This window comes from Amyelois transitella, chromosome 28, assembly GCF_032362555.1.
Source record: "Amyelois transitella isolate CPQ chromosome 28, ilAmyTran1.1, whole genome shotgun sequence".
Classification (NCBI taxonomy): Eukaryota; Metazoa; Arthropoda; class Insecta; order Lepidoptera; family Pyralidae; genus Amyelois; species Amyelois transitella.
In genome coordinates, this window is record NC_083531.1 from 4,772,356 (window position 1) to 4,788,847 (window position 16,492).

At 37.1% G+C, this 16,492-nt stretch overlaps 1 protein-coding gene across 1 annotated transcript in view; it reads left to right on the plus strand.

The window, feature by feature from the left end:
* Positions 1–35: 35 nt before the first annotated feature.
* LOC106137552 (BCL2/adenovirus E1B 19 kDa protein-interacting protein 3) overlaps positions 36–16,492 on the plus strand; it is a 32,437-nt gene continuing 15,980 nt past the window's right edge. Inside the window, exon 1 of the mRNA XM_013338399.2 lies at positions 36–242. Coding sequence (XP_013193853.1) covers positions 203–242 — 40 coding nt within the window. The 5' untranslated portion in view covers positions 36–202. The remainder of the gene's footprint in view (positions 243–16,492) is intronic.

Consider the following 16,492-nt stretch of genomic DNA (forward strand, 5'->3'; position numbering starts at 1 on the left):
TCTCGGCGACACTGGCGCCACCGTCTTGTCACGGCGGATTGAAAATAAAACAGGAAACAAAGGCCGAAGGCGGACTGCGAGCAACGTGAAGTCCGTTGCTTTCTTTGTAATTGTGCGCAAAAAGTTCGAAAATAACAATCGAAAGTGATTATTTTGTCGAAAAACTATATTCTCAAGTGTAGTGTTTGCGATTATCGCGAAAATGGCAGCACGAAAGCTGAATACCATCGAAGATTTGAGCGGTAAGTGATTCGTAACATAAATAAACAATGAGATGAAAACATGCATGACGAAACTCGATTTTCTTGTTTTTATCAAGGATATCGACTATGCACGATGCAAAAATGCTATTAATACAATGCGAATACTTCATTCGTGGATTTCTTATCGCAGAAATTACTTTTAAATTTGTTATTTCAGCCAGCTGTTTCTTTGTTTACATTGTAGAAATTTAGTTTCAATAAAATGGCGCAGTCGTGTTGAACTTTCGAGGTCATTGAATGTAACAACACAACAACGCATGATTTTGCGTCATAAATAATTAGCTGATGTGTACGTGATACCACAAGGGATAAACCGACTATTGTAATATTGCTCTCTTGAGTGCAATTTCCAGTTAACTTATCGTCTTCCGCATTCGGCCGGGTAACACCTGTAAACATTTTCAACCTCCTTCAAGTTTCTGTTTGCCTGGTACTTGCACCTATTGATTGGGAGACATTTTGTTTACGTTTTCATGTTTGTAAACAAGTTGTTTTCACCGCATATTGTTGTTATTCATACATTCAATATGGATCTATCTATCTATTCATACTATCTTATCCTACTTCCTTCTTAGTAATATTAAAAACACGAAAGTTTGTAGCGAAAAAGAGTAAAAAATTGAACCACTCCATATCTTTCCAATGGATATGTCGTAAAAGGTGACTAAGGGATAGGCTTAAAACATGAGATTGCTCTTGTAGGCAAGTTAGCAACCTGTCACTATTGGAATCTCAATTTGGTTAAAAAATGGCATAGCTGAATGTGGCCTTTCAGTCTTTTCAAGACTGTTGGCTCTGTCTACTCCGCAAGGGATATAAACATGACCATATGCACATATGTATGAGAAGAAAAAGAAAAAATAAAAGTGAAATTACAGAAGTCTTACCCCTACTTTTTGAGAAATGTATATTTTTATTAATGGACATTTCAACATTGTATATCCTTTATCTCATGGAATAAACTTCATGATTTATATTTATCACTAGTGACCTGCCCCGGCTTTTAACAGCTAGCATTTAAAGATATAAACCTTCCTCTGAAAACTCTCTTTCCAACATTTCATACATGAACAAAATTTGACAGGCCACATTCAGCTGTTTGGCTTAATGATATGAATTGTGATTCAAATAGTGACAGGTTGCTAGCCCATTGCCTAAAAGAGGAATCCCAAGTTTATAAGCCTATCCCTTAGTCACCTTTTACAACATCCATAGGAAAGAAATGTCTTATTTTTTTATATTGGTACCTAGAACCACACGGCACAGTGTAAGATTAGTGATAAAAGAATCCAAGTTTATAATTGGTACCGGGAATCACACAGCACTATATACATATTATGTAGTGATTGGCTTCTATAATCATATAATACTTCAACTTGAATGATATCTATACTATTAATATAAAGCTGAAGAGTTTGTTGTTTGTTTGAACGTCCTAATCTCAGGAACTACTGGTTGGAATTGAAGAATTCTTGTTGTGTTTAGTAGGTAGACCATTTATCGAGGAAGGCTTTAGGCTATATAACATCACGCTGCAACTATTAAGGGCCAAGAAATAATGGAATATGTGAAAAAAATGGGGAAAATTATTCATCCTTGAGGGCTTCAGTGATGCCCAAAATAACTATTCCACGCGGATGAAGTCACGGGCACAGCTAGTGTGATTATAAATGTTATTGTTTTGAACAGACCTGCTCTGATTATATACTGAATATAACAAAACTATTCAGTAAACAATATTTTGCTACATAGCTGATAAGAAGCAAGGTCATTTAATTTTAATCGCCGAGCTTGCATGAAGAGAGTTATGAATGTGGATGAAGCGAAGGAAATATGCAGAGATCGTGGCAAGTGGAAAGAGGTAGTCTCTGCCTACCCCTCCGGGAAAGAGGCGTGATTTTATGTATGTATGGATCATTTAATTTTTGCATTTAAAGTTGTGGCCTATTGTGAAAAAAATTCTATTTTATTTAATAATCACAATCAATTTTACATAAAATACAGACCTTTTCACATAATTTGAGTAAGTGGTGTTTACCTTGTTTGCTACCAGACCAAAATTTTTGGCTTTATGATAGAAATGAGATTTTAATAGAGAGATGAGATTCAAATAAAAATCTCATTTCTATCATTAAGCCAAATAGCTGAGTGTGACCTGTTAGTGTTTTCAAGACTGCTGGCTCTGTCTAGCCCACAAGGGATATAGACGTGACGTACTATATTGTAATGATCCTTTTCCCTTAGTCGCCTTTAACGATATCCATGGGAAAGAGATGGTGTGGACCTATTCTTAAGCGCTAGTAGAACTAGAAATAGGTATAGTAAATTTACAATCATAATTAGTAAAATAAATGTGCCGTGTGGTTCCCGGCACCAATAAAAACATGAATAGGACCATTCCGTGTCATTCCCATGGATGTCGTAAAAGGCGACTAAGGGATAGGCTTATAAATTTGAGATTCTTGATGGGCAAGCAACCTGTCACTATTTGAATCTCAATTCTATCATTAAGCCAAACATTGAACGTGGTCTCTACAAGACTGTTGGCTCTGTCTACCTCGCAAGGTATGTAGACGTGATTATATATATGTATGTTCACAATCATAAATGCCGCTATACATAGCCCGTTCTCATAGTTACGAGGCTCAAATACAATTCGTACGAATTGGATGATTACAGTCGAATATAGATCGAGATGCGTATTAGCAAACCCTATTCGAATCGACTGGTCTGCAGAAAATAAATGTCTGCAGCGTGAGCGATGATTCGACCGCCACAAAGGGAAGATCTTTCGCCGGGCTCGCTGTTATGCTTGGTTCCGGGGAGACGGGGTTGCATTTATGCTCCAATCCGTGAAATCTTTGCTTGTGCGGTTAAGACTCTTCGCTGTTACAAAATAGTGACTTAAAATAGTGATTCTGCCACTATTAGAATCTCAATTCTATCATTGAGCCAAACAGCTGAACGTGGCCTTCCACGTGGTCTTTTCAAAACTGTTGGCTGCCTACTACTATATAGTCGTGATTATATGTATGTATTTTTAAGCGTGTTTTAGTTTAAAGAGTTCCATATCTAAAAGGTAAAAAACGGTACCCCTTTTACTTAGCCACCACTGTCTGTCTGTCACTAGGCCGTATCTCATTAACCGTGATATGTAATTAGCTGATTTTTTTTACAAATTATGTATTTCCTTTGTCGCTATTACAAATCAATAATAAAAAAATACAGAGTCAAAAGTTTTGGTCAGAAAGTTGGTTCGTGCTAGATTAGGGTTTGCAAATACGCGTCCGAGTGAATCCGTTTATTGGTTTTGATTGACAAATTGTCCAATACGTTCCGTGCCGTTAATTCGTATGACCGGTCAATGCTTTTAGGAAAGCAAACGTAAAATTTAAATTGATGGTAAAGAGCGTCGTTGGCCGAATCGGTAAGGTGCCCGGTTAGAATGCGTGATGCGCAGAAAGACACACAGGTTCAAATCCCACCTCGGCCATGTACCAATGACTATTTTCAAAGTTATGTACATTAGTTTGAATACTAACAGACGGTCTTACGGTGAGGGAGAACATCGCGAGGAAACCTGCACATTCAGGCAACTGGATGTGTAATAATGGATCCAATGCGGGTTAGGTCTACCAGCTCTGATTATATCTATACTAATATTATAAAGCTGAAGAGTTGAAATTCTGAATTGCGTTGAATAGACCATTTATCGAGCAAGGCTTTAGGCTATATAACATCACGCTGCAACTATTAGGAGCGAAGAAATAATGGAAAATGTTGAAAAAAAAAAGGGAAAGATTATTCATCCTTGAGGGTTTCAATGATGCCCAAAATAACTATTCCACGCGGACGGAGTCGCGGACACAGCTAGTCATAGATAAAATCAAAAACAAATAACATACATACTACTCTGTCAAGAAAGTAGCAGGAAAAGATCAATAATACACAAACTGTTTGTTATTCATCCAAATTTATTTTATCACCTTCAAAATATGCTCCTTTAGAAACGATACACTTACGCCAACGAATAATCAAATCATCAAAACATTTTTAAACGCTGTTTCCGGAATTGAGGTCAGTTCTCGCCGCGAATTCTCTTTTATGTCTTCTACCGATTGAAAACGGGTGCCACGAAGTGGTAATTTGAGTTTAGGAAAAAGAAAAAAGTCGGCTGGAGCCATATCTGGTGAATATGGTGGTTGCTCGATGGTATTTGTTGAGTGTTTGGTTAAAAATTCGTTCACAATGATGGCCTTGTGCGAAGGTGCATTATCATGGTGCAAAATCCAAGAATTTTCTTTCCACAAATCTCTTTTTCGTCGGATTTGCTCTCTTAAACGCCGCATAACACTCAAATAATATTCCTTATTTACCGTTTGACCTTCCGGCAAGAATTCCGAGTGCACAACACCGCGATAGTCAAAGAAAACAGTCAACATGACTTTGACTTTTGAACGACTTTGGCGTGGTTTTTTCGGTTTCGGTTCAGTTGGAAGGCGCCACTCCGAAGCTTGTTGACTAGTTTGCATGTCAAACTCGTAAACCCACGTCTCGTCACCAGTAACAATGCGTTTCATGAATGTTGGGTCGGAATTGACTCGTTCTAGCATGTCCTCAGCGACTCTTATGCGATTGAGTTTTTGAAAAAAATTCAGGTCTTTTGGGACTAGCCGAGCGGCAACATGTTTCATACCCAAATTATTAGTTAAAATGGTACGGATTGACTCGTGAGATACAGAAAGTTCGGTGGCTATCTCTCTCAAAGTTGAATGAGGATTTTCAGTCACTATTTCCTTCACTTTTGCGATGTTAACTTCAGTTGCAGACGTTGATGGCCTACCAGAGCGAGGCAAATCTTCCATCACATCTCGACCGCTTTTGAACGCTTTGTACCACTCATAAGCACGAGTTTTTGATAAAGTCGATTCACCGTAAGCCTTCTGTAACATTTTCAGTGACTCCGAACACGATATTCCATTGGCAATGCAAAATTTAAGACAAACTCTTTGTTCGATGTTTTTATCCATTATGAAATTAGCAATACACACTAGATATGATATAACTAAAAATAGCACTGTATTTAATGTAAACAACAGATGCAACTCAAACTCCGCGCCAAAATGGAAAACAGTTGTGCCAATCTAACAACAACAAAAAAAACAAAAATTTTAATTTGGAACCATAAATAAATAATCCATTCCCGATACTTTTCTGACTGAATGTACATATAGATAGATAGATAGATAGATAGATAAAACTCTTTATTGCACCATAAGAGTAAAACATACAAAACAACACAAAGCAGATATAGATGGTACAAAGGCATACATATGCATACATATAGTCACGTCTATATCCCTTACGGGGTAGGCAGAGCTAATAATCTCGCGAAGACGATTCAGCTGTATGGCTATTTGATAGAATTGCGAATTTGAATCCCCAACTTTATAAGTCTTTATAAGTCTGAAACCAGAAATTTCGCAATCTTTTGATCAGGAAGTCATATTAGTAAGTAGGATGCATCGTTATCAATTGTTATCTTATACATATAAGGATTAAATATGACACTTGTAGTTAATCGCGTCTGTTTATCTTTTGAACGATCGATATCGCAGAAATCTTTTGTGTTTCAATAAAACAACTTGCATGCATATTGTCACGTCCATATCCCTTGCGGGGTAGACAGAGCCAACAGTCTTGAAAAGGCTGAAATCACCAGAAAAGAAGAAAAGGCCACATTCAGCTGTTTGGCTTAATGATAGAATTGAGATTCAAATAGTGACAGGTTGCTAGCCCATCATCGCCTAAAAAAGGAATCCCAAGTTTGTAAGCCCTATCCCTTAGTCGCCTTTTACGACATCCACGGGAAAGAGATGGAGTGGTCCTGTTCTTTTTTTTTTTGTATTGGTGCCCGGGATCCACACGAAATAGAATAGAATAATAGATTTATTTTCAAAATTGGACACAAGGTACCTATCACTTATTGACGTCACATCACTTGAATCTAATTATAACTACTGCCGTTTTTTGTCTATAACCGTACAAGATGACACCGGAAAGAGACGTAATTTTATGTATGTTTGTATGTATGTATGTATGACACCCCGGACGTGTTAGAATTGGCCGAGTGCCAACTAAACTAACACGCAGATAGTTAGTGAATCTTGTTTTAAAAATAGTTATTGATACACTAATTCAACGTTTACTTTGTATGAATACATACATTCTATACTAATATTATAAAGCTTAAGAGTTTGTGTATATTCCCTGCGGGGTAGATAGAGCCTACAGTCGTAGGTATAAAGACGGACGGGCCGCGTTCAGCTGTTTGGCTTGATGATAGATTTGAGATTCAAATAGTGACAGGTTGCTAGCCCATCGCCTTAAAAAAAAGAATCCCAAGTTTATATGTCTATCCCTTAGTCTCCTTTTACGACAATAATGGGAAAGAGATGGAGCGGTCCTACTCTTTTATGAAAACTCGTTATTTTTTTTAAATCGAAGATAATAGATGCCAAGGATTCTACTACATACATGCAATGATCACGTCTATATCTCTTGCGGTGTAGACAGAGCCAACAGTCTCGAAAAGATTTTAAGGCCACGTTAAGCTGTAAAGCGGTAAGTTTCAGTCATTCCAAGACTGTTGACTCTGTCTTCCCCGCAAGAGTTATAGACGTGACTTATATTATGTACTAGCTGTGCCCGCGACTTCATCCGCGTGGAATGTGCTATATTGCCCTCAAGGATGAATAATTTTCCCCGTTTTTTTCACATATTCCATTATTTCTTTGCTCCTTAAGTTGCAGCGTGATCTTACGAGTATATACCCTTAAGCCTTCCTCGATAAATGGTCTATTCAACATAAAAAAATTTTTTCAATTCGAACCACTAGTTCCTGAGATTAGCGCGATCAAACAAACAAACTCTTCAGCTTTATAATATTATTATAGATATATATATGTGACGTGTGAGGTCTACAATTCATCAAAATACTATTAAAATTAGACCATTAATAGGATCTACGAATCGTCACGTACACTGATAACGATTCACGTAATTAGGTAACTGATAATGTACTGAGGTACAGTGTGTACATATTAAATTGTATCTTTTATTTATTTGACGAAATATTCGTATTGTAATTACATATTAGTTTTACATTCATTCATGTAATTTTTTTTTTATGTAGGCAATGTGCATTCCTCCACGATTTATTTTTAATAGATCTATATGTATTTGTGAATTGACGTCCGGTGAAAATGCTGCAGTGTAGTTTGTTCCGCCGCTTCTTCTACACACGCGCTTCGGTAGCGGCAGCAGTTATAATTGGATTTAAGTGATACCTTGTGTCCAATTTTGAAAATAAATCTATTCTATTTTATTCTGTGAACCGTGACTACAAAATGCGTCATTTGGATGTGAAAGAAAGTTAAAATTATATATTAAAGGTTAAATTACCAAAGATCAATAATGCGACAAATAACGGAGAGGAGCCCAGGGTGCGGTTTTTTTGACCAATGATGACCGGATGCTCATGCGCAATAGGTCATACGGTACATATAGTCACGTCTGTATCCCTTGCGGGGTAGACAATGCCAACAGTCTTGAAAAGACTGATTAATCACGTTCAGCTGTTTGGCTTAACGATAGAATTGAGATTCAAATAGTGACAGGTTACTAGCCCATCGCCTAATCCCAAGTTTGCCTTAGTCGCCTTTAACGACATCCATGCGAACGGGATGAGAGGTCCTATTTTGTTTTTTTTATAGGTGCCGGGGACCACACGGCACGATTATAATAAACTATAAACTAATATTATAAATGCGATAGTTTGTATGTCAGTATGGATGTTTGTTACTCTTTCACGCAAAAACTACTGGACAGATTACGATGAAATTTGATATGTAAGTAGCTGAAGATATATAGGCTACTTTTTATCCCTGAATTCCCGCAGGAATGATTCCACGCGAACGAAGTCACGGGCGGCCTCTAGTAATAAATAAAAGCGCCCCGACTAACATTTTGCAAAAGTACCAGGCTATCATAATATCGAAGGAGGTTTTCAAAGCGCTCATTCATAGAAGCTACCCTTGGAACGGTGTCAGTGACCCCGCCTCAGACGTCTAGGTTCTTGAACTAAGGTCAGATCGGTGGGGGAAAGGTTGAACTTTATCACCACATACATACATATAATAATAATGTCTATATCCCTTGCGGGGTAGACAGGGCCAACGGTCTTGAAAGACTGACAGGTCATGTTCAGCTGATAGGCTTAATGATAAAATTGAGAAAATGAGAAAATCAAATAGTGACAGGTAGGCTAGCAAATCTCCTAAAAGAAGAATCCCTTAGTTGCCTTACACGACATCCATGGGAATGATACTGAGTGGATCCTATTCATTTTTCTATTGGTGCCGGGAACCGCACGGCATTAACCCAAATGCAAACGTTTTATAAAACTTTGTACCCAAAAATAGTTTGTGGGTAGTTCTTGCTGCAGGCTAAAAAAAAACGTAGGATAACCCATTGACCCGATAACTATGAAAAATAATCTTAATAAAAATAATTTAAGATAGTAATTCACAGATTTTCATTTTAATTGGACATAAAATATATAATATCAATATTTTTACCGATATCAATATGAAGGTGACTACATCATTAATTAAATATTGTGTTATATAATAGAACACATGGGTGTCGTAAAAGGTGACTAAGAAATGGGCTTGTAAAGAAAATAAAATTCAAATAGTGACAGGTTGCTAACCTGACGCCTTAAAGAAGAATCCCAAGTTTATAAGCCTATCTACATATATATTTTATTCTTATTTTCCTTGATGTACATTAATATATTTAAATAAATCATTTATAGTCACACTTATTAGTGGCACTTGTTAGTTTCACTCACATTTTTCATCAATCATCTGTCAGACACTTTACACATACAAACACATATTATTATGAATGATCTCACGAGTTCACGGCCTGACTGTCGAAAATTTACACGACTTTTGAGCCAAAATTCGAGAAACAATTTTTATAATTGTTTCTAGAATTTCTCTCCTGGCCGCATTTTGGCAATTCTTTTGCTGGGAAAAATAAATGTTCTATACATACATGAAATCACGCCTTTTTCCCGGAGGTGTAGGCAGAGACTACATCTTTCCACTTGCCACGATCTCTGCACACTTCCTTCGCTTCATCCACATTCATGACTCTCTTCATACAAGCTCGGCGGTTTCGGGTACTCTTGACCTGGACCAGGACGTCCTTAATTTGATCAAGATTAGCGTTGAAAATTCCGAAAGAAACAAATTGTTTTTTTCGGTGAAAGAAACGTTTTTTCGTTTTTTACCGTTTTATTGGTTTGTTACATTGAAATATATCAGAATAAAACCTTGGGGAAAAAACGGTTTTATTGAGATTGAGATTTTCGTCGTTTGTTTCGAAAAATAAGAAAAAAACGATTGAAGAACTATATGTATACAATACTTTTCCTATCGTATTTTTCCGTTTCTTTCATATTTTTCCGTTTTATTAATAAAAAACATGAAATATTTCATTCTTATCTTTCTTGGAACTTTCGTAAAAAACTTGTATAAAAACGAGGGAATTTGAAAAAAACCGGAAAATTTCCCGCTTTTTTCAACCCTAATCAAGATACGTTCGTCTAGGTCTTCCCACTCCGGCCTTTTTCTTTTTAATAAATGTTCCAAATTTGAAAAATTATATTGGCGCAATCATTTTCGAAATTGTCTCTCGAACCTCCCGCCTGGCCGCATGTTGGCGATTCCTTTACTGGAAAAAATAAATGTTCCAAATTTGAAAAATATATTGGCGCCGGTCATCGTACCCGCTCCATTAGAACTCTGACCTTCGTCCGGCTAGGTCGTGTCTCTGTTCTATTCTTAAACTGTTGAGATAAAATTTGAACGCTTATAATGAAGACTTACGTTCGTGTTTTGTACTTGATAACAGCTTGACGTTAGTTATAATAACATTATTGGTCCGATAACGTAAGCCAATAATTAAGTTATAACTTGCTATTTAATTTATGAATGTCGTGATTTATTATATGTTTTCCCTTCTGCTGTGTTAGTAAACATACATACATACATATGGTCACGTCTATATCCATTGCGGGGTAGACAGAGCCAACAGTCTTGAAAAGACTTAATGGCTTCGTTCAGCTATTTGGCTTAATGATAGAATTGAGATTCAAATAGTGACAGGTTGCTAGCTACCTATCGCCTCCAACAGGAATCGCAAATATATAAGCCTATCACTAAGTCGCCTTTTACGATATCCGTGTGTAAGATATAGAGCGGTTCTATTCTATAGTGACGGAAACCACACGGCACATAAAAATACATAAAAATAATAAAAATTAAATATATACAGGACAAATTACACAGATTGAGTTAGCCTCAAAGTGAGTTCGAGACTTGTGTTCCGAGATACTCAACGACACTATATTTTATAATAAAAATAATAAAACTTATGTAGATAACTAGTTTGAGTCTCCAGGACTCCAACAAGTTTTTGTAATTGTTTTCTCTTTTTTAATATTATTGTGTTATCTATTGTATAACTTGTGAAGTTAAATAAAATATTTTTGATTTTTTTTTAATTTTGATAAACATTCAAGACCCAGGCCAAACAGAAAAAGTTCTTTTCTCATCATGCCCTGGCCGAGATTCGAACCTGGGCCCTCCGGTGTCACAAACAAGCGTACGTCATGGAGACTCATTTAATAATTTATTTATTCCTTGAATATGTTCACAATATATATAGGTCTCAAGTATTCGAGCACAGTTTCTGTTAACACACATTCTACCTTTGAAGGCGTCGGTATTATGTACATACATGTATTTTAAATAAGCAGCGTAATAGGCTCTGTCTAATTATTACCATTTTGTCATTTTAATGTCAAATAATAATAATAAATTTGTCAAATTATAATAGTAAAATTCATTCAATTCATTTGTTTTGACATAAATATGAAATAAAATACTTCCAAATGTCATAAAAATAAAATATCATTGCTACATTTATTACATAATTTTATCATTTAAAAATTCCTCTAATGAATAATAACATCTTTCAATGAATTTTTTTGTAATCTAGCCTTGAATTGTTTAATATTCTGATCTTTAATACTGTCGGGTAGATTATTATATACCTAGTTTTGGCCCCAACACATATATTGTTAGACTATATGACGACTGACACCTAGCCTGGCGGAAGATCTTCCCTTTGGTGGCGGTCGAGCCGAATCATCGCGCCCGCTACATATTATGTTATGTCGTTGACTAAAACACACATAAATTTCATGATCGATGTGACTCTGCGTGTCATTGCGTGTCACCTTGTTATTGTTGTGATGCACGTTATCATGACTCAGTCGGCGCTGTGACGGAGTGGGGTGTAATGAACCGAGCGGCGTAGTAAACTATAAAAAATAACACAAAATTAAAAAAAAAAATCAAAATTTTTATTCATTATTATAGGATACTTCATATCGCTTAATAATTGTCAAAACGTATGGTTTAACAACATTGGTTGACGTCAAATAAATTACTTAAAACTAAGTTTACTGCCGCTTCCAAGGCGTCAGTGCAGAAGAAGCGGTAACAAACTGCACTGCAGCATTTTCTTCAACAACGTCAACTTCACAATAACAATTAAACTTAGAATAGAATGTGGACGAGAGAATACATCGTTTCACACATACGTACGAATACATGTTGTCACGTTTATATCCTCTACGGGTTATGCAGATCCAACAGTCTTTACGGACAGAATTGTGTAGTAATACATATAGTGGCAGGTTGCTAGCTGATCGCCTGAAAGAAGAAACCCAATTTTATTAGCCATTCCCTTAGTCGTCTTTTACGACACCCATGGGAAAGAGACGGAGTAGTGGTCGTATTCTATAAGAGTGCCGGGAACCACACGGCACACGACCAAAACACAGTGACTGATATGTAGTATATGTTTCATAGAAGCTAGTAATCTGTCAATATTTGAATCTCAATCAAGGTGAAGAGTCTTTGCGTGACTGTTGGCTCTGTCCACCCCGCAAGGGATATACATATGTGTGTGTGTATGAGGTTTTATAAGTAGAACGAACAAAGTGACCGTTTAGACAATAAATATTGACATTGACCACGTTTCTAATCAGCTGTTTGTAGTTCAGCTGATTATGCCGGCTTACTAATAAGTTTACTTAACATTAAGAATACACATACTCATACATACATACATAGTGCCGTGTGGTTCCCGGCACCAATAGAAGAAAGAATAGGACCACTCCATCTCTTTCCCATGGATGTTGTAAAAGGCGACTAAGGGATAGGCTTACAAACTTGAGATTCTTTTTTAGGCGATGGGATAGCAATCTGTCACTATTTGAATCTCAATTCTATCTTAAAGCCAAATAGCTGAACGTGGCCTATCAGAATCTTTACAAGACTATGGGCTCTGTCTATCCTGCAAGGTATATAAACGTGACTGTATGTATGTATACATACATACATCCCTTGCGGGGTAGACAGAGCCAACAGTCTCACAAAGATTGATAGATTGGCCGCGTTCAAATGTGTGGGAATTGAGATTCAAATAGTCACAGGTTGCTAGACCGTCGCCTAAAAGAATCCCAAGTTTATAAGCCTATCCCTTAGTCGCCTTTCACGACTTTTACGAAAAGGTCCTTTTATTCATACATATATCAATTATTGAGCGATTGAAAAATTCTTTTTGCGTTGAATAGACCATTTATCGAGGAAGGCTTTAGGCTATACAACATCACGCTGGAACTATAACGAGCGAAGAAATAATGGAAAATGTGAAAAAAAAAACGGGGAAAATTATTCATTTTTGAGCGCTTCAATGATGCCCAAAATAACTTTTCCACGCGGACGAAGTCGCGGGCACAGCTTGTAAGAAATACGTGACTTTTTCCATGTACACTCTCATTTGTTGTTAATGACACACTTAATTATTATTTAATTTTCATTTATTTTAATTATCTATTAATGATTGTTGCAAGTTGATGACGGTGATAAGGAATACTGGAAGTCATTAGTGAATTGTTCAAAACTAGTTTCTGTTTGGTATCTTTATTAAAATGTGCCGTGTGGTTCCCGGCACCAATACAAAAAAGAATAGAACCACTCCATTTCTCTCCCATGGATGTCGTAAAAGGCGACTAAGGGATAGGCTCACAAACTTGGGATTCTTTTTTAGGCGATAGGCTAGCAACCTGTCACTATTCGAATCTCAATTCTATCATTAAGCCAAATAGCTGAACGTGGCCATTCAGTCTTTTCCAGACTGTTGGCTCTGTCTATCCCGCAAGGGATATAGACTTGACCATATGTATGTATCTTTATTAAACGTTATTTATCGTTTGGCAGACATATTGCCCACAAAAAAAAAATAGTATGCTGGCGAAATGTCGATGTTTTAAAATGTATATTCGCTCGAACCGATTGGATGATAGGTCATATATGTATACTTTTACTAGCTGTTCTCGCGACATTCCTTGGTACTTTCATTAAATCAAGGACGTCATAGCGACAGGTCAGGTCAAGAGTACGAAAAGCAGCTTTGCTTTACACTATACTAGCTGTGCCCACGACTTCGTCCGCGTGGAATAGTTATTTTGGGCATCATAAAAGCCCTCAAGGATGAATAATTTTCGGTTTTTTTCACATTTTCCATTATTTCTTCGCTCCTTATAGTTGTATCGGGATGTTTTGTAGCCTGAAGCCTTCCTCGATAAATGGTCTATACAACGCAAACTATTTTTTAAAATTGAACCAGTAGTTCCTGAGATTAGCGCGTTCAAACAAACAAACTCTTTAGCTTTATAATATTAGTATTTGTATAGAGCGTAGTCGGTTCCTGCGTCTGTCCTTCTGTATGTATGTATGTATGTATCCTTAGATCTTTAAAACTATACGACGGATTTTGATGCAGATTTTTTTAAACTAATAGATAGTGTTGTCAGATAGAGGTTTATATGTACTCGTATAATGCTACCTGTAAGATACCCTAGCGGGTCGCTAGCTATATACATACACGTTTACGAGATTTGGAATCAAAAACATTTCGCATTTCCACATTCAGTTCAGGAAACATTGAACCGTATTTTGGCCGTACGCCATTTTGTTCCAAGTGCACAAACTCCACGTGCGTTGCGCTGACGTCAAACCGCTTTCGATTCATGCCTTCCTGGTACTTTTAAATTTATCTTGTGTGACACGTTTGGTTGGAAATTTTACATTTCTCTTGTTTATTAATTACTAGCGACCCGCCCCGGCTTCGCACGGGTGGGCAAAATTATAAATGTTATTATTATACATAAAAACCTTCCTCTTGAATCACTCTATCTGTTACAAGAAACCGCATCAAAATCCGTTGCGTAATTTTAAAGATTTAAGCATACAGACAAACAGATTAAAATAGCGACTTTGTTTTATACTATGTAGTGAAGTATTTATTTTCTTGCCGTGTGGTAACCGGCATTATTATAAAAAAAGGAATTCTATCTATTTTCCCCATGGATGTCGTAAAAGGCGACTAAGGGATAGGCTTTTTAAGTTGGAATTCTTCTTTTGGGGCGATGGGCTGGCGAGCTGTCAGTATGTGAATCTCAATTCTATCATTAAGCCGTACAGCTGAACGTGACCTATCAGTCTTTTCAAAGACTGCTGGATCTGACCGACCGCTGAGAAAGATATGACATATGTAACACTAGCTGTGTCCGCGACTTCGTCCGCGTGGATTAGTTCTTTTGGGCATCATTGAAGCCCTCAAAGATGAATAATATTCCCCGTTCTTTTTTTGACATTTTCCATTATTTCTTTGCTTCTTATTGTTGCAGCGTGATGTTATACAAATAGCCTTCTTCGATAAATGGTCTATACAAAGAATTCTTCAATTCGAACCAGTAGTTCCTGAGATTAGCGCGTTCAAACAAACGTTCAAACAAACAAAACAAACTTTTTAGCTTTATAATATTAGTATAGATGTTCTCCCATTAAACGCTCATTGTGAGTTCAAATCTTCTTCCTCCTGGCTTTAGTCCCGGTTGCATCCTCACCACTCTGGAGAGGAGCTCCAAGGTATCCCTTTGACCATGGACCCTGGATTGGGTGAGTCAGGTTTTGCACACGAAGCGACTTCCATCTGACATACGCAACCTTTGCAGGTAAACCTAACCCGTATTGGATCGATCATGGTCACACATCCACTTGCCTGAATGTGCATATTTACTCACGATGAGAGATTCCTCATCGTTATAGCATCGGTTAGTATTTAAACTACAATGTACCTACATAACTTTGGAATACAATCACGTGTATATCCCTTGCGGGGTAGACAGAGCCAACAATCTTGAGAAGACTGAATGGCCACGTTCAGCTATTTGGCTAAATGATAGAATTGAGATTCGAATAGTGACAGGTTGCTAGTAATAGCATCGGTTAGTATTTCAGAGTGCCGTGTGGTTCCCGGCACCAATACAAAAAAGAATAGGACCACTCCATCTCTTTCCCATGGATGTCGTAAAAGGCGACTAAGGGATAGGCTTACAAACTTGAGATTCTTTTTTTAGGCGATAGGCTAGCAACTTGTCACTATTCGAATCTCAATTCTATCTTAAAGCCAAATAGCTGAACGTGGCCTATCAGTCCGCTCAGGACTGTTGGCTCTGTCTACCCCGCAAGGGATATAGACGTGATTATATGTATGTATGTATGTAGTATTTCAGAAATAGAAAGAATTTAAAATTAAAATAATCATTAATGGAATAAAAACAATTAAAAATTAAAAATTCATGCAGTCTTTTCTTAAATATATTAATTGGCAAAGACTTGTATGAGTCCGGCAGCTTATTATATATTTTAATGCACGTGCAATATGAACTCCTACTTCTAAATCGTAAATTGGTACTGGGGACCACTAAATTAAATTCAACTAATGTACATAACTTACGAATACGGTCTTTGGTCTAGATGGGATTCGAACATGTCCCCCCTTTCTGCGCATTTCAACCGACGCCCTGACGCTCATTGAGAGTGACGTGGATGTACAGTCGTCATCACGACCTGATCGGAGACGGGTGAAGGTCGTACGGTACCTACGTGACTCACGGCACACGAGCGGTCGTACTTTGTTCTGTGTGTGAACGTGCCATGTGGTACCAATACCAAAAA